Source organism: Panthera onca, chromosome E1 (genome assembly GCF_046562875.1).
Source record: "Panthera onca isolate mPanOnc1 chromosome E1, mPanOnc1 haplotype 2, whole genome shotgun sequence".
NCBI classification, from domain to species: domain Eukaryota; kingdom Metazoa; phylum Chordata; class Mammalia; order Carnivora; family Felidae; genus Panthera; species Panthera onca.
This window is the reverse complement of record NC_138352.1, coordinates 21,111,685-21,137,618: the sequence shown is the minus strand read 5'-3', so window position 1 is coordinate 21,137,618 and position 25,934 is coordinate 21,111,685. Positions and strand designations below refer to the sequence as shown.

General features: G+C 42.8%; 1 protein-coding gene across 1 annotated transcript; it reads left to right on the top strand.

Moving 5' to 3' along the window:
• The first annotated feature begins 1,557 nt into the window (after nucleotides 1-1,557).
• Nucleotides 1,558-25,934, top strand: LOC132687113 (myosin-4). Its single transcript, XM_078437748.2, has 39 exons — nucleotides 1,558-1,647; nucleotides 3,202-3,445; nucleotides 3,540-3,683; nucleotides 3,802-3,958; nucleotides 5,423-5,450; nucleotides 6,178-6,292; nucleotides 6,376-6,468; nucleotides 6,603-6,666; nucleotides 7,298-7,396; nucleotides 7,488-7,591; nucleotides 7,750-7,888; nucleotides 8,069-8,187; nucleotides 8,278-8,427; nucleotides 8,544-8,714; nucleotides 9,480-9,789; nucleotides 9,887-9,954; nucleotides 11,106-11,193; nucleotides 11,276-11,393; nucleotides 11,713-11,836; nucleotides 11,926-12,062; nucleotides 12,161-12,416; nucleotides 14,504-14,746; nucleotides 14,840-15,016; nucleotides 15,847-15,992; nucleotides 16,069-16,159; nucleotides 16,246-16,635; nucleotides 17,209-17,335; nucleotides 18,909-19,027; nucleotides 19,182-19,378; nucleotides 20,647-20,830; nucleotides 21,115-21,280; nucleotides 21,370-21,494; nucleotides 21,899-22,207; nucleotides 22,295-22,498; nucleotides 22,821-22,946; nucleotides 23,034-23,204; nucleotides 23,507-23,611; nucleotides 23,734-23,829; nucleotides 25,673-25,934. The coding sequence occupies exons 2-39, from the start codon at nucleotides 3,242-3,244 to the stop codon at nucleotides 25,823-25,825; spliced, it is 5,817 nt and encodes a 1,938-aa protein (XP_078293874.2). The 5' UTR covers nucleotides 1,558-1,647; nucleotides 3,202-3,241; the 3' UTR covers nucleotides 25,826-25,934.

The window sequence follows — 25,934 nt, the reverse complement described above, 5'->3', positions numbered from 1 at the left end:
ACCCAGTTATGAAAGAAAGTAAAATTCTATCTATACCTGTGGTAACCAAGCAGGTTAGGAGTTGGCTAGGAAGGCTCCCATCAGACGCATGACTCCTGTAAGACCCTTCCTGATGGCTTTAATCTACTCCAGATACAAGAGTGATACCAGAAAGCACGCTGGGCTGCCATACCAATCAGGTGACCAGGGTCAAGGCTGCTGAGTAATTTGTGGTCACTCCTTTCTATTCTCTGGACCTCCGCTATTTCCTTAGTAAAATGAGGAATATGGGTCTGATGGTCCCTTACAGTAATAGATCCCATGACCACTACAACCGGTATCTCTAGACACCTGCTTTCAGAAGGTGACCCATTTCATTAAACTGATTGAAATGTAAGTGCAAGAATACAGGAACTGTTGTCAAACAGACTATATGCAGCAAATTGGGTCTCAGCCGCTGACAGACAATGCAGACACAGAGAGACATAAGACAGACACAATAACAAACATCTCTTAAAAAATCAGAATAGAAAACAATGTTCAGGTATTGTTTGTAAGCAAAATGTGAAATATATACCATGGGTAGCTGGTGGAGAAGTCACAGGTGCTGCCTCTAGACAGAGAAATGCCCTGCTTTCTAATATTTTCCTATGTTGAGTTTCATAGAGGAAACAGGATTTCACAAGCAACTTGCATTTTCAAAAAATGAGAGAAGTGGACACCTCAGCTTGGCGAGGCAAAGAAGTCTGGAGCCAGCTTGAAGTGGGAGTGGTCTGATCTGACAATGAATCAGAGGGAGCCGACTGGACGCAACAAAGGAAGCTGTCCTTGGCTGCTCTTCACGAAGCAAGTTTCAAAATTACGTTTCCAAGCACCCTCAGGAAAGCACAATAAGTTGCAAAGAAAACAAACAAAACTCATGCCTTCCTGGGGGCGACTAACCACCTCTTCCTACCACTCTGGTCAAGAGCTGCAACCTCCCTTCCTACTCTAATATCTGCAATTGTTCAGCCAGTGGAAGAGACTTCACACAGGCAGCTCAGCGAAACAGAATGACGGCAGCAACAAAGTCCAGGGATGGCAGAACATAGCTGTCTCTGAAACAACACCTTACATTATTCCAAAGGCAGATCACTTTCAGATTGCCGACCTCTCAAATTATTTATAGGAGATTGATTCATATACTTAACCCAATGTGAGAGGAAATACTTCTAATTATATCCAAACATCTTTAATATGAGGGGAATTATGCTTGGAGACCTTCATTGCCAAAAACATGTTTTGCCAAATATGTTTTAAGAAAGAGGAGGAGGCTACGTGTTTTCCATATTTGACCCTATAAAAGTACCCTTGGAATGAGTTGGCTCGTCTTTCCTCATAAAGCTTCAAGGTAAGTGTGTGTGAGGACAGGGCTCTGTCTGGAGACGGTAAGGGATACTTGGCTGCCCTCATACATGCCACACATCCCGGTTTCCCTGCCCCTGGCAGCCCTTCCAGTAAGGCACCTACTTACTCCGTGGCAATTTTAATTAGATGTTTCAGTGTCCCCAGTCATTTCCTGATTCTCGCCTAACAATTATGCTATTATTGGGAACCGTTAGAATTTAATCAGAAGAAATTTGCTCTTTCTCTTACAGTTCTGGCCCACTTCAAGGTTGCATCTCTAAGGTAAGATACTGATTTTTTTTTTTTTCTTATTCCTCACAGGAGGCAAGAAATCTTCTGAAGGTGGTTGGAGAGTGCTCGGGGGGTTATAAATTGAAAGCATTTTCATTTCATGGCTGATCATGCTTCCCTTGAAAAAATCCTGAAGGGGACTTTAGCAACTGGTTCTCATTAATTTATAGCCTCTGCAATATATGAAAATGCTTTCTTAGAGTCTTGAGAAGTTTTATACACAATTTTTTTCTATTACCAGCACTGCAGTCTATCTTTTAAATAACTGAGTTACAACATGTAATACAACATTTTGGTGTTATTATTCATTTATTGAGAAAATGTAAATTTCCTATACTACAGCTTTGCCTCAACATCATATAATATAAAAAAACCATGAGAGGCTATCTGAATGAACTGAATCCTTGCCTTGGAAAAGTGGCTTAAACGTGTATGTTGTTTCACAGTCCATAAAATGGAAATTAAAAAAGAAAGATATGTAAATGACTGAGCATTTTCAGCAAGACAAAGCATTTTGTGTTACCCAAATCCCTGCAGCTTGAATGGAAAAGCATGGGAAACCTTACACAAGTGCTTTGAGTCTTTCTGGAAAAATATCTTTATGATTATAAAATAAATTACCTATGATCACTATCATTATCTATCACTATTATCTATCACTACCTACTATCACTATCATTAAGCACAGGATTAATGAATGTTAGTTAAAGTGGCAAAAGACAGATCTTGGAAAGGAAATTTTGTGAAATTTTTCTGAGATTATCAATAATAAAGCAAGAAAACAGATAATAATATTTTAGAATTAGTCTTTCAGAAATACTACAGACAGGTGAAGAAGCCAAATTTGTCAAAATTACAGTATGGGAACAAGAAAACATTGATGTAAAATAGAATTTTTTTTTAACAAAACAACGCAAAGCAAAGCCACCCCCCCCCCCCCGCCCCCGTTTCTGCTTTCCTTGATTTAGGTAGTCTTTGTGAGTCTATAATGAATCCAAATCTGTAATGAAAAGGTTTTCACTATGTACAAAATAGTTCCTAGAATTTTAGCAACAGAAATCCATTGTGCTGCAAATTCACAAAGCCAGCTTTGAGCCCTTGTATGTATCCCACATGTGTTGTAAGAGGCATGAAGGATGCTGTAGAAGGAAAAGTACTCCCTGCCTGCAAGGTGCTTATAATCCAGTTGGAAGAGTGCTCTCAGCGAAAGAGCTGGAGGAAACCCTGTCAGAGCCTAGCTCTGTGCCCTGTATAAGCCAGTCACAGGCAACTTAACAGAAATGAATGTGTATACAGATGAAACAGAAAGCAGCTACCATGTCATACAGCAGGTGAGCCAGAGCCAGAAACCACAGTCTCTTTCCAAATGCTTGACTAAGTTAAGTACCTATCAGTGCTGGCCCAAAACACAAACACCCATATTTCGTCTCTAGCCAAACGTGGTCACACTCTACGCAATGCTAAGTGAATACAGAATGTTTTCTTTTTCTAAACGTGAAATATGTAATATCTGAATGTCTGTAGTACTTTTCCTTCCTTTCCTAGGCAGGGTCTTGGACTGGGCTGCTGCCAATAACCCGCAGCCATGAGTTCCGACGCCGAGATGGCCATTTTTGGGGAGGCAGCTCCGTACCTCCGAAAGTCTGAAAAGGAGCGCATTGAGGCCCAGAATAAGCCTTTTGATGCCAAGACATCAGTCTTTGTGGCGGACCCTAAAGAGTCCTTCGTGAAAGCAACAGTGCAAAGCAGGGAAGGGGGGAAGGTGACAGCCAAGACTGAAGGAGGGGCGGTGAGTAAAGTGTCTGAGATGATGAGACGGTGCGGCACCTGGCGCAAGGTGAGCTGACACTTTTTGACCTGGCCTCTCTTATTTGACTTGCCAGACTGTAACCGTGAAAGAGGACCAAGTCTTCCCCATGAACCCTCCCAAATACGACAAGATCGAGGACATGGCCATGATGACGCACCTGCACGAGCCCGCCGTGCTGTACAACCTCAAAGAGCGTTACGCAGCCTGGATGATCTACGTGAGTTCATTCTCATGGCCTTTCTGCTTGTGCAGGCAGTTAATATTTTTGAAAAACAGCAGGTTATTAAGGTCCCCATGAAATGACTATATTCCTTCTTTCCCCCTTTTTGGTACAGACCTACTCAGGCCTGTTCTGTGTCACCGTCAACCCCTATAAGTGGTTGCCAGTGTACAATGCAGAGGTGGTGACGGCCTACCGAGGCAAGAAGCGCCAGGAGGCCCCGCCCCACATCTTCTCCATCTCCGACAACGCCTATCAGTTCATGCTGACGGGTGAGTGACTCAAGTGTTTCTCATACAAATTACTTTACCCCCTAGAGTCACAACGTGTTAAAGCTAAAAAGATCTTTGGAAATAATCTAATCCACCCCCCTGGTTGTACAGAAGAGGTAATTAATACACAGAGAATTACAAGCCGTCAAAGCTGGAACTAAAACCTAGCTCTCCAGACTCCCACTCCGTGATTTTACCAGGCCACACTACCGCTCCACCTTGATTCAGCTGCATTTGCTTGCAGTCTCCTTCTTGGGAATACATAATTTATTGTATAGATGTAAATAATAAGAGTTAAGATTCAGTAACAACTGAATCACACTGTCTGAATAGAAATGAAAAATACACGTTCGTTCAGTCCTTTTGTGCTTAAGTTTCTTGCTGACCACAAACCTGATGCTTTTAGGAGTATTGTTATCTCTCAAGTCATCAGACACCATCTCAGAGAAGATGCCCTCTCTTTGAATGAAGATGGTGTTTGGGGGCTACACACACATGAACAGATGCTGTGTCCCCCACTTTAAAAGGATTTTGTGCTCCTCATCTGATCTTTCTTCAACCCGATGCCATACTTTGGGGAAGGTTGATGAGAATTTGGGGTGCAGTCTGTGGCCATAAGGCAAAAAATTTTTTTTTCTTTGTGAGGCCAATTGATTCATTTAGAAACAACACCTCAACCTTGGCTTGATGAACTATTTAAACCTACCGAACTATAGTCCAAACCCTTAGTAGATTACCCACTTTTCAGAAAGTTTCATGCACTGACCAGCAGACAGCATGCTACCGGAATCCACAGCTGACAACTAGACAGTGTCTGGCTTTGGAAAGTATCGCTCTTTGTCTTTTTTTTTTTTTTAATTTTTTTAAAATTTTTTTAATGTTTATTTTATTATTTTTGAGACAGAGAGAGACAGAGCATGAACGGGGGAGGGCCAGAGAGAGAGGGAGACACAGAATCGGAAGCAGGCTCCAGGCTCTGAGCCATCAGCCCAGAGCCCGACGCAGGGCTCGAACTCACGGACCGTGAGATCGTGACCTGAGCCGAAGTCGGACGCTTAACCAACTGAGCCACCCAGGCGCCCCTTTTTTTAAATTTTTTTTAATGTTTATTTTATTATTTTTGAGACAGAGAGAGACAGAGCATGAACGGGGGAGGGGCAGAGAGAGAGGGAGACACAGAATCGGAAGCAGGCTCCAGGCTCTGAGCCATCAGCCCAGAGCCCCCGCTCTTTGTCTTAAACCAGGACATGCTTATTGTCACAGCTTAAGGAATTCAAGATATAACAGCATTCTGTGTTTCTCCTCAACTTAAGAGGTTTAAGAATAATGTCATACATAACTTGACAATAATGTATTTAAAAACTCCATTTAAAGTGAGACACTCAACATCACAGGTCCATCCCCACAGAAAGTTTTGTTTGTGTAACTTGTATATATGCTGATTGGCTGCTGTTTTTCTTCTAGATCGGGAGAATCAGTCTATCTTAATCACGTATGTATTACTATCCTGGGACTCACCGGCAGTTTATTTGCACTGGGAAAAAGACACCAAAAAAGAAAAACAAAATAGTTAATGTTCCCATACTGAGGCGATGGCTGATCAGCCTGGAAATAGATAGTGTTTATAGCTTGTTGGAGGGCTTAGACTACCTCAGAATATAAAATAACAATGCCCCAAATTTTGTCATTTGCTAGTCCAGTCTTAAAGGCTACAAAGAACTTTCCTGAGAGTAGATGGTATAAAATCCCGTCTCTGTGCATGGAAGGGAATAACATACCACCTCCTGAACATCTGAGCCGTTTGGGAATGTTACCAGTAGCTCATTTTTAAGGCCTCCTTGAGAGACGTCCAGTCCTTCAAAGACTTAACCTAAGTCATGTCTTTAATCTAAGGAGACTGAAGAACACATAATTGTTTCATAGAGTTTTTTTTACTAACGGTTTCACTTCCCACATAGTTGTGGGTGGTTGCCCTTTGGCCCCCTCAACCCCAGGCCACCTAGAAGAGAGCCTGGCACATTTTAAGCTCTCAAGAAGTATGTGTTAGGTGATTAATGGATGGATTTCTCTACTTCTTATCAGTGGAGAGCAACAGAAATAATATGAACTGACAAAGACATATAAAGATCGACGCATAAGGTAGTAAATGCTGCTAGTGGAAGCACTTTCGTTCGTCACAGAGGTTGATTCCTCACGGATGTTTGGTCTCTGTTTGGCAGCGGAGAATCCGGGGCAGGGAAGACCGTGAACACCAAGCGTGTCATCCAGTACTTTGCAACAATTGCAGTCACTGGGGAGAAGAAGAAGGAGGAAGTTACTTCGGGCAAAATTCAGGTGGGTCTGGGGTCAGACTCAAGATGTCAGGGCTCTCAGGAAGTCTGGAGCCCCGGAGGTGAGGACCATGCTTGCCTTTGCAGGGGACTCTGGAAGATCAAATCATCAGCGCCAACCCCCTACTGGAGGCCTTTGGCAACGCCAAGACCGTGAGGAACGACAACTCCTCTCGCTTTGTGAGTCTCTTGGTCACAGAAGGCTCTTCTCAGCCCTTAAGTGCCCGAGAAAGCATGCCTGAACTATCGTTGCAGTCTCTTCTTTCTCGTGCGCTTCAAGTCTGGTATATAACATCATCATTTTTACTTGCAAGGGTAAATTCATCAGGATCCACTTCGGTACCACGGGAAAACTGGCTTCTGCTGATATTGAAACATGTGAGTAACAGGACCTCCTCAACAGAATCCAAGAATGACAACTGATGGTTTGGAGGAACATTTTGCAGCTCCTGCTGAGCCTGGAGCCTGTGAAACACCAGTCTGCTGCCAAACATGCCCATGGTTAATGCCAGTCTTACCCATAGCCCACAGAGTGCTTTATCCTCAGTCATGAGCTAATGATTCCGTAAGAACTGCCGGGAGCCGTTGGGCTTGTCTGAAATAATCCAGCCTCAGAATGAATTTCAACTTTTTCTAGGAAAACACTAACATGAGGGTAAATGAGTTGCCTACTGAGCCTTGATAAACGTTGCTCTTAATGGTCTATTTTAAAGTGAGAAGAGACCCTGGGGAGACAGGGGTTCTTGAGAATCAATTATACTCTAAATGTCAAGGATCTTCTGCATGAGAAATGTCTATGTCCTGGGCCAGGCAGGCTTTAGTTTCTTTCCAGAGGTGCTAAGAATAACTGCAATGGTGTTTGCAGAGGCACAATATGTGGTACCTCGGGGGGACATTCCGTGGAAATCTCAAGGGGCCAGTGAGAAGCAGCTAATGACCCCAAGTTCCAAAATCACTCCAGGAACTTTATAATTTTTCTGCCCTGACCAGTGTCTACTTTCCACTGCAGATCTTCTGGAGAAGTCTAGAGTTACTTTCCAGCTGAAGGCAGAAAGAAGCTACCACATTTTTTATCAGATCATGTCTAACAAGAAGCCAGACCTAATTGGTAAGAAAGAGCTTAAGTTTATACGCTAGACGTTAATCATTTATTAACAACTTCTAATGTAAAATGTATACCCTGACTTCTGTGTACCCAGAAATGCTCCTGATCACCACCAACCCTTATGACTATGCCTTCGTCAGTCAAGGGGAGATCACAGTCCCCAGCATTGATGACCAAGAGGAGCTGATGGCCACAGATGTAAGTTACATATGCAGGGGTGTTTTTTTTTTTTTTTAATCCATTATGTATGGGAATGAAAATAACACCCCTCTCTGGGTGTGGTTAAAGATAAGGTATAAATTCTCCTCAATAAGTTAGTGTCTTCTGTCCTTTTGTCTTCTCATTTTTCCTGGTAGAGTGCCATCGAAATCCTGGGCTTCACCTCTGATGAAAGAGTCTCCATCTACAAGCTCACGGGGGCTGTGATGCATTATGGGAACATGAAGTTCAAGCAGAAGCAGCGTGAGGAGCAGGCCGAGCCAGATGGCACCGAAGGTAACAGAGCCGAAAAGCCCACTCCATATTCATGTTTCCTTTACAGCTGAGCTTCTGATGGATGTATGCAAATTTACCCCCATACAGACTTTCTATAAAATGATTCACTCATCACTCTGCTCCTATGAATTGTGGGGCCCACAGTAGGTCACACAGGATGCCTGAATTGTGTCTTTACAGTTGCTGACAAGGCGGCCTATCTCCAGAGTCTGAACTCTGCTGACCTGCTCAAAGCCCTCTGCTACCCCAGGGTCAAGGTCGGCAACGAGTACGTCACCAAAGGCCAGACTGTGCAGCAGGTAAGTGAACGGCCTCAATGAATCACACACACCCCCAGCCTTCTCAACACGTCTTTGGTAACGGCAACAATCATTACTCTGTCCACGAAGGTATACAACGCAGTGGGCGCCCTGGCCAAGGCCGTCTACGAGAAGATGTTCCTGTGGATGGTCACCCGCATCAACCAGCAGCTGGACACCAAGCAGCCCAGACAGTACTTCATCGGGGTCCTGGACATCGCCGGCTTTGAGATCTTTGATGTGAGTTGTTGGAGCAAGCGGCCCTGTGAAGGCCCCTCCGCTTCGTGTCTGCTCTGCCGAATTCCCCCTGGGTTTCCCAAACTCACTTGAGCTCTTTGGTGTTTGCAACGCCCTAGTTCAACAGCCTGGAGCAGCTGTGCATCAACTTCACCAACGAGAAGCTGCAACAGTTCTTCAACCACCACATGTTCGTGCTGGAGCAGGAGGAGTACAAGAAGGAGGGCATCGAGTGGACGTTCATCGACTTTGGGATGGACCTGGCTGCCTGCATCGAGCTCATCGAGAAGGTTCGTATGACTATTCAGGTCACAGAGTATACTGCTGAATAGTATTTAAGTGAGAATCTTAAAATATTTCCACTGGTAAACAAAATCAGGAAAACTCCTTCTTTTGCTAACTCCAAGGTAGATATCCTGGTAAAAGGAGAGTGAATATTTTCTTTAACGTACAGAACTCTACATTTCCCAATGGTTTGCAATGATGGCCTCATATTTAAAGCCATCTTTCCTTATAAAAGAGCACTAGATAGAGTATTTTGTACTTATTATCACTTCGTCATCCTTAGATTCATTATTACTGGTAACTGAAATGCCAATTTCTAGTACTTAAAAGCAGAGGCTCTCAAAGTTCGGTTTAAGACTCACCACAAGTACTTAATAAAATTGCACATTACCCTTGGAAAAACTTTTTGGTCAGTGTGGATGGGGGCCTTGGAACCTGAATTTTCATCAAGTGATTCTGATGCAACCAGTTTTTGAGTCACAATGGGAGAAATACGGCTGTAAAGCCTTGGGGCGAGACACAAACTCCACAAGAGCATGCCCTTTGATCATCTCCCTCACCATCACATCCCAGAGCCCAGCACAGCATCTAGATCTCTAGAGGCACTTGATACATATTTGCTAACTTAACGACTTCTGGCCCAAGGAATAAGTCTTCATTAGTTGTAAGAAATTAAAAGATGAATTTACTCAAATAGGATCATGATGTTACATATTATTTTTATAAGCAGACAAAATTCAAACGGCATCTGTTTCTTTTTCTACTCTCAGCCTATGGGAATCTTCTCCATCCTAGAGGAGGAGTGCATGTTCCCCAAGGCTACAGACACCTCCTTCAAAAACAAGCTGTATGAGCAGCATATTGGAAAGTCCGCCAACTTCCAGAAGCCCAAGGTGGTCAAAGGCAAGGCCGAGGCCCACTTCTCGCTGATCCACTATGCTGGCACTGTGGACTACAACATTGCCGGCTGGCTGGACAAGAACAAGGACCCCCTGAATGAGACCGTGGTTGGGCTGTACCAGAAGTCCGCAATGAAGACTCTGGCTTTCCTCTTCACTGGGGGAGCAGGTGCTGAAGCAGGTAACTTGCAACAGAAGTCATCTTTCATTTAATGTATAAAACATATACTGAGAAAGCCTGTCTTATGATTTGCTTGTGCTCTCTCTACCCCCCTTAGAAGCTGGTGGTAAGAAAGGCGGCAAGAAGAAGGGTTCTTCTTTCCAGACTGTGTCTGCTCTCTTCAGGGTACAAACATCCTTTGCTCTCTCTTATTTGATTTAAGAACTTCAATTTTATTGTATCTGTGGGGCAAGGGGAGTAATCTTGCAAGGATTCCAGAACTGAATGTGACTCAAAGATCTAGGTCAGTTGGTGGTGGTAGAATGGAGTCTCAGAGGGTCTGGGGTAGTTTGGAAGAGACACTTCAGTGTATAGGAGACAAGGTGTCAGGAGGGATGACAGTGAATTGCAGAAGTCAGTATCAGATAACAAAATTAAATCTGAATGCCAGGAAATAAAGTCATTTGACATTTAAAAGGTCCTATTGGGATAGGACTAAGCAAAACGAGATTTTTTGGAGTATGTGGGAGTCTCCAAATGATGCACGTGCCTAGGTATATATTGGCACAGAACTGAATAGAGTGGATTTTGAAAGCCAAAGACAGAAGAACAGTGTTGGGAATTGGAGGCTGATTCTAAACGAAGGGTATAAAACAGATGTGATAAAAAATAGCTCTTGAAGGAAAATTTGCTTTTCTTTGGACAATCCCATCTGTAACAATGAAAGCTTTAGTTATTCTGGAAAAACAAACAAACAAACAAACAAACAAACAAACAGGATTTCCACAAATTGGAACCCTTCTCACAGTTGGTAACATGGCTGTTGGTTTTCTGCCAATTCCCAGAGTGAAGCACTAAAAGGCCACTTTCTGTGGAATGAGCAGGAGGACACAGCTCTGTAATTAGGAAGAGGAATAGGAATGTGATAGAGAAGCAGATACAATTGAAAGTAGGGTAAATAAAGAAATGACAGATTTGGAATAAGACACTGAATTACTTGTAACGTCAGATCACATATCCAGGTGAAACAGTATGGGTGGGGTGTTTCCCTACATTTAGAATATCATATTAAGTCTACAACACATGCTAGGAGATTCAAAAGCAATGAACAACCACCTCAACAGCTTGTAGACAAATATGTTTATAATGCACAAAAACAGGAAAGGAAAGGACTTTTTGGGAATGTGGAAATTCCAGAAAGAACTCTTTGCAAATTCAAATTAGGATACCATTCGTTAGAATTGAAGCAATGTCACGGTTGTCACAGTGATTATGTCTGTAAATATGAATGTATGAAAAGAGCACACTTTCAAACCAAATATTCATTAATTCCACAGGAGAATCTGAATAAGCTGATGACTAACCTGAGGAGCACTCACCCCCACTTTGTACGCTGCATCATCCCCAATGAAACCAAAACCCCTGGTAAGACACTTCTGACATCCAGACAAGTGCCAGTGTGTTTGCTTTAGACCATGAAATAAGGCATGTGTATCCTTCCCTTTAGGGGCCATGGAGCATGAACTTGTCCTGCACCAGCTGAGGTGTAACGGAGTGCTGGAAGGCATCCGCATCTGCAGGAAGGGATTCCCCAGCAGAATCCTTTATGCAGACTTCAAACAGAGGTCAGACTTTCTCACTTCAAATTATTTTAAGAGGTTCTTTTATTTATTTCAACTTTTTTGATTGAAATAAAAATCCTTTATACGTTCTATTATAATTGAGGAGAAGAGAAACACACTTAACAGACTCTGTATTGATCATTTGGTATGCTGATATGCCAAAAGTTTGACACCCTTTGAATATGCAGAGAATAAAGACGTAGATATGATTTCTTGTTTATGTTTGTTAGACTACCCAAAAGTTACATCATTTCTAAAATAAGGCAAGAAGATTTCTTATTGGTGACAATAGCTGTATCATTTATTTGTTTGGCCTAAACAGATACAAGGTATTAAATGCAAGTGCAATCCCTGAAGGGCAGTTCATTGACAGCAAGAAGGCTTCTGAGAAGCTCCTTGCATCCATCGACGTTGACCACACTCAGTATAAATTTGGTCACACCAAGGTAATGGTCTCTAAAGCCCACCCGATGCTATCCGTGTCCCTTTGAAGTTTATGTACAGTTTCTGATCTGCAAATCCTCCCCCCACACAGGTCTTTTTCAAAGCTGGTCTTCTGGGGCTTCTAGAGGAGATGCGAGACGAGAAGCTGGCCCAGCTGATTACCCGAACCCAGGCCAGGTGCAGAGGCTTCTTGGCCAGAGTGGAGTACCAGAGGATGGTGGAGAGAAGGTATTGACAGAGATATTTTACTGAGCCCCAGCAGCCAAGGCCTTTTCACTCTGCTTCCTGTGAGAACCTGACTTGGAACGTTTCTGCTTCTGTCACAGAGAGTCCATCTTCTGCATCCAGTACAACATCCGCGCCTTCATGAACGTCAAGCACTGGCCCTGGATGAAGCTGTATTTCAAGATCAAGCCCCTCCTCAAGAGCGCCGAGACCGAGAAGGAGATGGCCAACATGAAGGAAGAATTTGAGAAGACCAAGGAAGAGCTGGCGAAGTCAGAGGCAAAAAGGAAAGAACTTGAGGAGAAGATGGTAGCTCTGATGCAAGAGAAAAATGACCTGCAACTCCAGGTCCAAGCTGTGAGTATCAGAACCCATTTGTTTAGCACCCAATCTGATGCGAAAATTTCAGCTCAGCAATTGCTAGAGAAAGGTCTAGATTCCACCTCACTAAGGGACTATCAATCTTTCCTAACTCACAACTCCATAGAAGATCCACACAATCCCATACACAACATTACCACAAAGCACTGCAGTAGGATTCTTTGCTGTTTAAAAGGAAAAACAAAAGCATTTTCCCTTTCCCCCTAGTGTTTTTCCTAGCAGAATGTGGTCAAAAAATGAGGTGATCTTTGCTCCCCAAGATTCTCCCTACTGAGAAGAGCAAATTAGACCAGTGAAAAGAACAATATTCACAGTGAAGAGGGAGGACACATCATGATGAAAATACATTCACTTGAAACCAGTATTCTGGCAACTTCCCTGACAGTTCTATCTTTAGAAACTCTCCAGTACCTGAAAGAGTAGGATCATGACAAGGATAATGAGAACACTTTCTATAGACAGTGTCAGTTTTTATCCAAAGCATGAGAGACAGGGTTGACATTCTTGCTTGATGTCCCAATAAACACCCAGAAGACCTGGAAGAAATGTTTGATCAAACACCACTGCTTAACCCACTTTTGTGACGCAAATGACCAGAGACTTTCAGTTTGCTACTGAGACCCACTACCTGAGTACTGAGAGTTGTCCTACAGTCCTCTGAGCTCAGAAGAACATCTACTTTGGTCCAGTTGGACGTACAGGTTTAGGGCCTTTCACTAGAAGATGTAAAGAAAGATGAACTGTCTGTACCTACCTGGGTTGGCACTGTGACTTTGAACAGTTTTTCCAAAATGACAAGAGGCTCATCACACCTTTGAGAACCAGGTGCTAACTGCAAGGTATACCTCAGTTTCCAATCATACTCCTCTCCTCTGAGAATAGTATGACCTCTTTCCAACATCATTCTGTCAAGTCTCCACATTTAATAAATACGGAATAATGTTCCAAGCACCAGGGATACAACTTGAAGTAAGAGGCATGGCCCCTGCTCCCACAGAGTTTCTATTCTAACTTATGAGAAACCCACCTGGTACTTCTTTAAGCACCACCTCTGAACATTTTTAGTGCCTCTTATTTCTTCCATGTGTTTCCTGTGATTCCCAGCTACTCTGTCACTGTAAGACATCTTCCCTTTAAGTTACTTTCCTGATATTACCCCTCCCTCTAGCAACCTGCTGGATACCTGACCATTTTGTCTGTTTTTTACACACTAAACTTTTCTGGAAATAAATACTAAAGAAAGAAAGGAGACTTATCTGAAATTATATACCAACACATTAAATATAGGTCATCATTAGGGGAACAAGAAGTTTTCCTGGACCCTCTTAAAGTCCCTGGCTGGGTCTGAAAATTAAAGCAACCAACATCAACTAACAGGAGAAAAGCATGCACATTTACTGAATTTTTACATGTACATGGGAGCCTTTGCAAGAGACTGAAGACCCAAAGAAATAAGCAGAGCAGGAAGCTTATATATCTTTTAGACAGGCAATAAATTTGTAAAGATTTGACAGGACAAAGGGGGTTGAGTTAAGAGTAATAAATGGTGAAAAAGTAACTAAAAAGATAAGGGTTAGTTTAACAAGGTTTGTTTATACAGCCTTCTTGGTCCCCAATTCTCACCTCTGGTGATAAGAATGTCTTCTTTCCTACTAGTACAGGAAGGGCACTTTCTACACAGGAGTTTAATGACCTGTTTTAGGGGGTGAGGGAAGGAGGTCAGAGTGGGTTTCCTGCATCTTCCATTTTCTCAAACTCCTTCAGTTTATGGTACACAATATGCCATGGTGCCATATTTTGGCATAGTATGTCCTGAACTGCATCATTATCAAATAAAACTGTATCATAATTTCATCAGGAACCATGACTTAAATTCCTTAAATTAAAAAAAAATCTTCAGTGTCATAATAAGTGCCCAATAAATATTTCCTAGATGATGGGAAGTTTACAAAAAGTAACCTAAGGCTTTAAAACACAATTCACTTATATGGTTTTGAAATATTAATAAAATCTGAAAATGTCCAAAGAACTACAATCTAAAAATGCCTATTATCCCTTCTCAGGAAGCAGACAGCTTGGCTGATGCAGAGGAAAGGTGCGATCAGCTGATCAAAACGAAAATCCAGCTGGAGGCCAAGATCAAGGAGGTGACTGAGAGAGCTGAGGATGAGGAGGAGATCAACGCCGAGCTGACGGCCAAGAAGAGGAAACTGGAGGACGAGTGTTCAGAGCTCAAGAAAGACATCGATGACCTTGAGCTGACCCTGGCCAAGGTTGAAAAGGAGAAGCATGCCACAGAGAACAAGGTATGAATCACATTCTGTTCTACCATATCGAGGTTCCGCCAGCCTAGTAAACCTGCTTTAAAGCAGATACCATTTCTTCTTTAATTTTTCAAGGTGAAAAACCTCACGGAAGAGATGGCAGGCCTGGACGAAACCATCGCTAAGCTGACCAAGGAGAAGAAGGCCCTCCAGGAGGCCCACCAGCAGACCCTGGATGACCTACAGGCAGAAGAGGACAAGGTCAACACGCTGACCAAAGCTAAAATCAAGCTTGAACAACAAGTGGATGACGTAAGCCTAAAATCATGTAAAAAAAAATTTTTTTTTAATTTTGTAACAAACTAAGTAAACATGAGTTTGCATTCTTATGATGTAATGAGGACTTTTCAAGAGCTTCCAATGGATATGTGTATAGGACATTATCTTTGCTACAAGGTCTAAGATGGACACCCAAGAAGTCAAAAAAAATCAATAAAGAAAGTTGTTGGTTAACAGACAATACACATAAAAAGACTCAGGGAAAAGGAAAGCTTGTGTTTACCAAAGAAATCTGTACAAACAAAATGGGTCTGGCCTGGGCTTGAAAAGCAAGAGGCCATGCAAAGAAATTGAGAGATGCTCCAAGTGGGGAGCATAGCAATAGCAAAGAAGTAGTAAACATCCGTAAGATTCTCTCTCACAGGAAGAAAGGTTTCCAAATAAAGAATGTGGAAGATGAATTCGGCTTTAAACGTAGTCTGATACCAAATAGAGAACCCGCTATAAATGTGTGCATCAGGGAGGAAGTGACAAAAGTCATGGTTAGAAACACAGCTGTGGGGTCTGTGGGTGTGGTGAAGCACAGTCACAGTGGATTCCGGTGGGGAGATAGGGAAGGCATGCTGTCTCCCTGGCAGTTTACTGTAATCATATGGTAATGAGGTACACTTCACCTTTCAAATGATGATTCCTGGGACTAAGTGAATAGTTATGAGAATGGAATAGGTGGGACAAATTTGCCTAATTCATGGAAAAATCAAAATAAGCTGCTGATTAGATAGGAGTTAAATGTCTACAAGTCAAACCTGGGATAAAAGATGGTAACGTTTCAGGAACTATATTCATGCATTATTAACTTATAGCTTGAAGGATCCCTGGAACAAGAAAAGAAAATCCGCATGGACCTAGAAAGAGCCAAGAGGAAACTGGAGGGAGACCTAAAATTGGCCCAAGAATCCACAATGGATGTTGAAAATGACAAGCAGCAACTCGATGAGAAACTCAAAAAGTAAGCAATGAGAACACGTCTATGGGGAAAGTGCTACTACTGTTTCTGTGACTGACATAAAGTGCCCCTCTGACAGGAAAGAGTTTGAAATGAGCAATCTGCAAAGCAAGATTGAAGATGAGCAGGCCCTCGCCATGCAGCTACAGAAGAAGATCAAGGAGTTACAGGTGAGTCACAACCTCCACCTCGTCCACATTATCACAGGAATCAAAACTGCCACGAGTTGCCATTAATGTTGCTGTGTCACCCTCAGGCCCGCATCGAGGAGCTGGAGGAGGAAATCGAGGCAGAGAGGGCCTCCCGGGCCAAAGCAGAGAAGCAGCGCTCCGACCTCTCCCGGGAACTGGAGGAGATCAGTGAGCGGCTGGAAGAAGCCGGCGGGGCCACTTCCGCCCAGATCGAGATGAACAAGAAGCGGGAGGCCGAGTTCCAGAAGATGCGCAGGGACCTGGAGGAGGCCACCCTGCAGCACGAAGCCACGGCGGCCACCCTGAGGAAGAAGCACGCGGACAGCGTGGCCGAGCTGGGGGAGCAGATAGACAACCTACAGAGGGTCAAGCAGAAGCTGGAGAAGGAGAAGAGCGAGTTGAAGATGGAGATCGACGACCTGGCCAGTAACATGGAGACTGTCTCCAAGGCCAAGGTACAACCATGGTTTAAGTCTTAAAGAGATTTCTGTGAGACAGGTGTGAGTGAGCCGGTCAAGAGTCCTTAGTAACTGGCAGCACAAGCAGGTGACTGGCGGGAGCGAGGGACACCCAGGGTGTGATGGCAAAGCATCCACTCTTTGCTGTGAGAACAGCCACACCCAAAGAACATGTAGGGCGGAAAGTTCAGCTCTTCCAAATGAGAGCAACTCAACTATGCATTTGGGGTTTTTAAAAACACCTCACCTTGATTAGGCTTTTGTTTTTCCCCTTAAGCACAAATACATAAACTTGCTGCTCAAAAAAATCAAGTGTCATTATTCTCATCTCAGATATAAGCCACCTGATTTAAGACTTAAATTCCCAAAGCCATTTGCTGGTAGCACGTTTAGACTCTGTCATTCGTTACTCTTTCCACCACAACCCAAGGCCTCTGTAGTTTTTGTTTGCTTGTAAAGATATTTAATTCTCCAAATAAGGAAGTACCACCGTATGGAATGTGTGGATTATTGAAATTTTCTGTGGTCCAAATACTTGCTTGAGATGCCTTCTACCACTTTTTGATGCAGGGGAACCTGGAAAAGATGTGCCGCACTCTAGAAGACCAGGTGAGTGAACTTAAGACCAAGGAAGAGGAGCAGCAGCGGCTGATCAATGACCTGACGGCTCAGAGAGCGCGTCTGCAGACAGAATCAGGTGGGCCATTGACCAGTGTTGACCTTGAATGACAAATTTAGCTTGGATGCTTAATTTGCTGAAAACCTCTGCAATGACTTAATTGAGATCACATACTATCTGCCTGGGGGCCACCCACCACCACTCGTAGGAACACATTACTGACCCCTGGCACGGACTGCTTTCTTTTTTGTTGTAATTGTTGATTTCACTAAAGAGATCCAGGCTCTTTTGCTCGTTCACATTTTAAAGCAGATCTGACTTTAATCAAGTTATCAGATTTAAAGTGTATCTTCACAATATTTATTTTCATCTTTCAAAATGCTTGCCCAAGTTATTTATTACTCTATTACCCTCAATGGCCTGTGTAATGTAATCCACATTTTAAAAATGACAGACTATGGCAATGATGAGGTGGCTGTCCAAGAACGCTTACTCCACTCTTTTTCCTGAAGTCTGGCCAACTGCTGCTAGCTAGCACCATCATGCAGAGAAATAGTACTACAAACCCCCCCTGGAGCCTTCAAGGGATGTTTGTAGAGTTTTGACTTCCCAAATTGGAGAGTCTGTGCATTAACCCCTTCCCCTAATTAACTTTTTACCAAAGTTTTACCAACTATTTTACCAAAGTTCTACCTCCTCAAGCAAGAGGTTAACAAGATGGTAATTATTTTATGGGTTGTCTGGACTATTAAAGTGATAGGCAGATCAAAGTGTTGGAGAACCACTTTTTCATATCCATTCAAATATTGTTCTTTCTAGAACAAAGTTCAAAGTAAGGCTTGTGTTATTGTCATGCAGATAGTTAGTATACTTCATGCAAGAAGAAGAAAACCTGTATTCTCAAAGAATCTTAAGAATCTTTTCTAAGTTCCTTCTAGAATTTAGTGGTATGGAAAAAAGAGAAAGTTGTCATTCTTATTAAAGAGATAAAGCTTCCAGGTAACCAGTTCAAAAATGGAGCTGAAAGTCTTTCCTCCCTTTTTAATACAGCACAGCATGTTTTCTGAATTATGGTGCCTGAAGAGTTGGATTGGATTTAAATGCCATTTAGTTTAGGAACTGCTAAGGCCCCCTAAACCAATGAATTCTGGGGTGGAAGGGTATTTGATCATTTCTTAACATAAAAATGCTTCCAGGATTTTCTTCTGAACATCACTTCTACTGATGGAGGGAATCGGTCAAAGTCTCCTATTTTCCATACAATAAATTCTTTGTTTCAATCAACTTTCAGTGTAAGGTACACTAGTACAACACTATTGCCTTAGACAGGAAGCACTGGGATGTTTTGTTGGTTTGATTTACATTTCTTGTTGCATGTTTCTTGACCAATTTCTACTGTGATCAAATAATCTTAAATACCTTGCAAAATGTTTTGTGTTGCCTGTAAGTATGTAATCTGCCTCAAAGCTTTCCATACTTCTCATTCTCATATAGATTTTCTCATCAGAACTGAAGTGGACGTTGGTGGCTTGCTGTAATCCATACTCTCCAAAGTGTTTCAAACTCAGCTCCCTTTCCCTGCTCCAGCTTTTAATTCAGAGCTCTGATTTCCAAAAGTAAGGCTGAGTTTTATCCATCTTGGTCTTAATAGGTGAATTCTCACGCCAGCTAGATGAAAAGGACTCGTTAGTTTCTCAGCTCTCAAGGGGCAAACAAGCATTCACACAACAGATTGAGGAACTAAAAAGGCAGCTTGAAGAGGAGATAAAGGTAAGCCCTACTTGTTGTTGTCACTATCCTTATTTTTGAGGTTATTTGTGGTTTTCTTACTTCCATAGATTTTCTTCTGGTGACCTCTAGGAGCCTAGAGACTAAATATCACTTTAAAGATATAAAATTAAGTCACTGATCTCTACGTTCTTAGGCCAAGAGTGCACTGGCCCACGCCCTGCAATCAGCCCGCCATGACTGTGACCTGCTGCGCGAACAGTATGAGGAGGAGCAGGAGGGCAAGGCTGAGCTGCAGAGGGCAATGTCCAAGGCCAACAGCGAGGTGGCCCAGTGGAGGACCAAATACGAGACGGATGCCATCCAGCGCACAGAGGAGCTGGAGGAGGCCAAGTATGTTCTAGACTTAGTTAAAATGGAAATATCCCTGTTAACCAAGTGCATCTGCTATAAGCGCTATATGGGAAAATGTCCATTGCTCCAAAAACAAAATTTAAAAACAATGGAAAAAACACGCATGAACGCAAACCAAAGCAAGACAGACAATCTGGCAGTGCAGGAAAAGAATTAAGCTAGAGGGCAAAAAGAGAAAGCAGGTAAGGCAAGAGGAAGCTGAACGACTATTTTCAAAAGGGGGTATTTTGGGCATCATTCTATCTATAAAGGTGTAGACAGAGTAAGAGTTAACTGTATTGCCCTGTGCCTCTCCTTCCTCTCAGCCACTAATGGAAAAATTGTTCGAAGATGTTAGGTATGTAAGGGAAAAATAACCAAGATTTCAAAGCATAGCTCGTCCTTCTGAGATGTAAAAACATGGCTATTTGTAGGGGAACAAAGACATATACTATTAAAGACTAAAAAGAAAACATAAATTCTGCAATAAGAAAGGAAACACATGGTTTCAAAAAGGACCAAATATTCAATGCAATCAACAGTTCGAGATGCAACTGTGAAGAGGGAGAATCTTGACCAGAAGAAACCTACTCATTCAAAAGGTTTCAGAAGGGAGCTAGTCGTTTATCCCGTGACAAGTGTACAACCATGTGGTTGGAATCATGTTTGGGTGGATGCCTTAGAGGAGATTTTCAGTGGAGCTCACAAAGCAAAATTGGCATTGATTTGGAAAAGTTTATTTTTATTAAAGGATTAATGGAAAGCCAGGAAAAATAAGGGAGGGACACAATTAGCCAAAATCAAGCATATTTGGTAATGAATTTGAATTCATTTGAATTCAATTCATCCAACATTTGAGTACTTAACATGTGTGACAGTCTTGCAAAGATTAGCAAGATACACACTCTACCTTCTGGAGATGAAAATTCAGTGGAGGCAAGACATACGTAACAGTAATTCAAGACAGATATTAATATTTTACAGAGAAGGAATAAACCAGTGACCTTAATGGGTAAAATGTTGGCTTGGGCTGATCACAGATGGCCTTAAAACCAGACTATGAAGTGTGGTGATGTTGAAATTTGGACTGTTGTCAGCATTTAGTTTGCAGGAGTGGGAATGAGTCAACACAGAACTAGGCCTACAAAACAAGCTTGAAGAGCAGACTGTTAGGAGTCTGGTTGTGGAAAGCACTCTTTTGTACATACCTGGAAACTTCCAATTCTGCTGATGGCCTTCACTTCTATTGTCCTTATTTCACCTTTCAGGAAGAAGCTGGCCCAGCGTCTACAGGATGCCGAGGAGCACGTAGAAGCGGTGAACGCCAAATGTGCCTCCCTGGAGAAGACGAAGCAGCGGCTCCAGAATGAAGTGGAGGACCTGATGATCGACGTGGAGAGAACAAACGCGGCCTGCGCGGCCCTGGACAAGAAGCAGAGGAACTTCGACAAGGTACCTTGTGCTGCAGCCTCTGCCTTGGCATTCAACACGGGACCAAAGCCTGCTGCCTTCAGTGGCCTTATTCCAACTATCTGAAAGAGCTGTTCTTGGGAGCTCCTGCTCCATGGCAGGTGGCAGTGGGGGAGGACAAGTCCTGTGGTTTCTACTTTTTTCATTCATAACTACTTGTCAGTCTCAGGTCATCCCAACTCTGCCTGTCAGCTGCCAGAATAGATGGTTCTCATATCCCATCAAACTCTCTCCATTAAATTTCTTGACTGCCCTTTGCCCTGCAGATCCTGGCAGAATGGAAACAGAAGTATGAAGAAACTCATGCTGAACTTGAAGCTTCCCAAAAGGAGTCCCGCTCCCTTAGCACAGAGCTGTTCAAGATTAAGAATGCTTATGAGGAATCCTTAGACCAACTTGAAACCCTGAAGCGGGAAAATAAGAATTTGCAACGTGAGTACATTTTAATCTCCTTTAACCAAAGATTTGAAAAAATGTTTTCGTTCACTGAACAAATTTTTTATATCTCTGTTCACCAACAGAGGAGATTTCTGACCTTACTGAGCAGATTGCAGAAGGAGGGAAACGTATCCATGAACTAGAAAAAGTAAAGAAGCAAATTGAACATGAAAAGTCTGAACTTCAGGCTGCTCTAGAGGAGGCAGAGGTAGACATTTTATCATACATTCTAAAAACAATTACAAGGGGAATTAGAGTCTATTGCATGTAAAATTGATGAAATTCTTGAATCAAGAGAAAAGAAAAGTAATTCTCACTCTGTGTACTACATATGAGGATGGAGACTTGACTATGCATGCAACTAACACACAGGTGTTAGTCAGAACTGTGTTAGACACCAAAGGAACAAAAACAAGTAAGTTAAGGTCCCTGCCCTCAAGGGAATGATCGAGCTGGGGAGACAGAAATATATAAAACCAACAACACATTGTAGAAATTTCTGTAACGAGGGAACAAAGATGTCTTATGGTAGCAAAAAAGTAAGAACTAATTCCTATTTCTAGAATACCATAAACTTCCATTCCCTAACGTCACCCCTTGCTGTCATTAAAGGCATCTCTTGAACACGAAGAGGGAAAGATCCTGCGCATCCAGCTGGAGTTGAACCAAGTCAAGTCTGAAATCGACAGGAAAATCGCTGAAAAGGATGAGGAAATTGACCAGCTGAAGAGAAACCACATCAGAGTCGTGGAGTCGATGCAGAGCACCCTGGATGCTGAGATCAGGAGCAGGAATGACGCCATCAGGCTCAAGAAGAAGATGGAGGGAGACCTCAATGAAATGGAAATCCAGCTGAACCACGCCAACCGCATGGCTGCAGAGGCCCTGAGGAACTACAGGAACACCCAGGGCATCCTCAAAGTAAGTGGGTTCGAAAAAGGGCCCCAAGGGGCTTGGGGAGACTGCAGCCCTGAGAACGAGGTGTCTCAACGATCGTTCATTCCACAGGACACCCAGCTGCACCTGGACGACGCGCTCCGGAGCCAGGAGGACCTGAAGGAGCAGCTGGCCATGGTGGAGCGCAGGGCCAACCTGCTGCAGGCTGAGATCGAGGAGCTGCGGGCGACCCTGGAGCAGACGGAGAGGAGCAGGAAAATCGCAGAACAGGAGCTCCTGGACGCCAGTGAGCGCGTCCAGCTCCTCCACACCCAAGTGAGTATAACAGAAGAGTGAAAAATACAAAGGAATGAAAATGAAATTCTTGCTCATATCGTAGCTTTATCTCAGAATGTACTCACAGTGTTTTATGGAGGATAACGTTTAAAACATTTAATATTTGTGGGTTAGTAATATTTATCTGTACTGTGACATCCGAAGTTGATTGTCGTTCAAAAATATATTGTCATCTCAGATAACTTATTGAACAAGGAGGGATACTAATTACTTAATTAACTAGCCTGTGAGTTCATTAGAAGTCTGGCATCCCAACTTTGCTCTCATATACTAAATATTTCTAAATTTGTTATTTTAACAGAACACCAGCCTGATCAACACCAAGAAGAAGCTGGAGACAGACATCTCCCAGATCCAGGGAGAGATGGAAGACATTGTCCAGGAAGCCCGCAACGCAGAAGAGAAGGCCAAGAAGGCCATCACGGATGTGAGCAGAGGGCAACACAGTGGTGCTCGAACTTGAATCCCGATGCGCCAGCCCAGCTCTCAACCGGTTTTGTTTCACTGCTAACAGGCGGCCATGATGGCCGAGGAGCTGAAGAAGGAGCAGGACACCAGCGCCCACCTGGAGCGGATGAAGAAGAACCTGGAGCAGACGGTGAAGGACCTTCAGCACCGTCTGGATGAGGCTGAGCAGCTGGCCCTGAAGGGCGGGAAGAAGCAGATCCAGAAACTGGAAGCCAGGGTGGGTCTTCTGATGGCACATTTCCTCATTCCAGTCCAGGGCATTTTGAGGACCTAGTGCTGCTGGATGAGTGTGGCATACAGAGATGGAATGAGACACATTCCTTGCTGCCAAAGAGCTTTTAAGGGGACAATTAGACTAGGGCATGAAACCTAGATATAAAACAGAGTGAAAGAAGCACCACAGGTCGTTTGAAGAAGCAGAAATCCGTTGAGTGAATGGATCACAGTAAATGTCTTTTTTTTTTTTTTTTTTTTTTTTTTTTTACAGTAAATGTCTTTAAAATGTCCACGTTTTTACAGGTACGCGAACTTGAAGGAGAAGTTGAAAGTGAACAGAAGCGCAATGTTGAAACTGTCAAGAGTCTACGCAAACACGAGAGAAGAGTAAAGGAACTCACTTACCAGGTAAGGAAAATGGCCTGTCTAGGTTTTCACCCTAGTTTGCAAGGGATCAAAAAGCAAATGTACAACAAAATGTGATGGTGTTTGTACTCTCAAGAGACTCACTCTTAAAAATATTATTTCAGACTGAGGAAGACCGCAAGAATGTGCTCAGGCTCCAAGATCTCGTGGACAAACTGCAAGCGAAGGTGAAAGCTTATAAGAGACAAGCTGAGGAAGCGGTGAGTTCCAAACCCCTTGGAGTGACTGAGCAGCCTCTGGTCTCAGATATGGCAGAACCAACTTCATTTAAGGGATGAAAGAAAAGGAGGGTATGGTGAGGAAGGATCAAAGGAAAATGGTCAATGACATTCTAAAGAATGAGAAGAAACCAACCACTCAAGGAGCCAGGGAAGATGGTTCCAGGGAAGGGCAACAGCAACAAAATGCTTTTGAGTGGAAAAGAGTCTGGTTCAAGGAACAGAAAGAACCACGGAGAGAGCAGTAGAGAAGAGGCAGTAGAGTGAGGTAGGAAGCAGATCACAGGGTCTTCTAGGCCCTGGTAGGAAGTCTGGATTGTATTCCAAGTACAGTGGGACCCTGGGAAGCCACAGGAGGGTTCTGAACTGCTCAGTCATGCCTGGGCTTATACTCTTTAAAGTATATTTTGGCTACTTTGTGGAGAATGGACTGTTGGGTAACACAGGCAGTACCAGGAGACATTTTATGAGGCTTTCCAGGAGGTCCCATGGCTTGTGTTACAATGGTGGTGGAGCAGACAGAGTGGAGAGACTCAAGACACATTCTGGAGGGAGAAACTACTGGATATGCTAAAAGGTCGCCCTTGGTTGGCGAGAGAGAAAGGAAATCAAAGGCAATTCATCAAGTCTGTGATTTGAATAACCAGGTGGATGGCACAGCAAGGACTAAAATGCGGAACTAAGAGAGGAACAGATTCACAGGGCAAGAAAGAAACAGGAATTCTGTTTTGGAAACAATGAAATACCACTGTATACATAAGTGAAGGTGACAAGTAAGCAGTTAAATATTAAGCCTGGAGCTCAGAAGGTCCCGCTTATGTTCAAACCACTGAGCTCAGAAGATCTTGGTTATGTTCAAATCAGCAGATTCTTGGCACTCCACCTTATCTCACTTCTCTAGCCTATGATTTATCTTAAATAATAAATAATGCTGATTTCCTAAGTATTTAAGTATGGGTATATATATATATATATATATATACCTACTTATCACAAATTAGTTCCTTTGTCCATGAATGTTTTTCATTTTTCTGCTGACCTCTAAGGTCTGGGGCAGGGAGTGGGCGCGGGTTGGGGGGGGGGGGGGTGGTGACAGAGAGACTTAACATGTCTCTCTGGCTCTTACTTTCCTCATCTATAAGAGGAAGATCTGAGGTTTTTTTCAAGCTCTGTTATTTAGTGATTCTAAGTTTTATTCACTTCAAAATTTGAATGCCACATTATGGACAGCTGTCAATGAGCCTTTTAAAAAAGGACAATTACTAAAGACTAAACCCGAACTGGCCTTCCCAAACTCACTGATTATCTGTTCAAACATAATCAGAGACTACTCAAAACTATTTTAAGAAACAAGTTTTCTTTAATTTGTAAACTGCATTAAGTTGCAATAATTTATATTCAACAAGCAATAATTTATACTCCAGGCTATTAGCTCAGTATAACACAGGTGGTGTACCTGCATTTTTAGAAGGTTTGGTTTCATTCACCAGACTCAGGGGGACAAAAAGTTTGGAAAACTGACATATTTAGTAATGGCTCTAAGATGTTTACATGTTAAAAAGGAGAACTTTTAGAAATCCTGGTGGCAAATGTCACCTGTCCCTCCTTGTTATCCATGAGTTCAAGAAGCATGCAAGGAAAATTAAAAATAAAAAATAAAATAAAAAAATAAAAAAAAATTCAAGAGCATTTCTCTAGGTTTTTTTTAAAAAAAAAAGGTTTACTAGAGTGAAGTCTTTTAAAAAGAAATTTGAGACCCATTGACCTAAGAAACTAGAAATCCTGACCTTTTTTCCCTCCTAAATGCATTTCCATTCATTCTCAGGAGGAACAATCCAATGTCAACCTCTCCAAATTCCGCAAGCTCCAGCACGAGCTGGAGGAGGCCGAGGAACGGGCTGACATTGCCGAGTCCCAGGTCAACAAGCTGCGGGTAAAGAGCCGGGAGGTCCACACGAAAATCATAAGTGAAGAGTAATTCAACCAAATGCTGAAAAGTGACCAAAGAAATGCACAAAATGTGAACATCTTTGTCACTCTGTTTTCTACTCCAGATTTTTGCAGATAAAAAATTTATCCGCAAATAA

Coding starts and splice junctions, on each gene's coding strand:
- LOC132687113 (XM_078437748.2), top strand. CDS start 3,242: ATGAGTTCCGACGCCGAGATGGCCATTTTTGGGGAGGCAGCTCCGTAC. Junction 3,959..5,422: donor CTATCAGTTCATGCTGACGG/GTGAGTGACTCA, acceptor TTTTTCTTCTAG/ATCGGGAGAATCAGTCTATC. Junction 6,667..7,297: donor TTCTGCTGATATTGAAACAT/GTGAGTAACAGG, acceptor TTTCCACTGCAG/ATCTTCTGGAGAAGTCTAGA.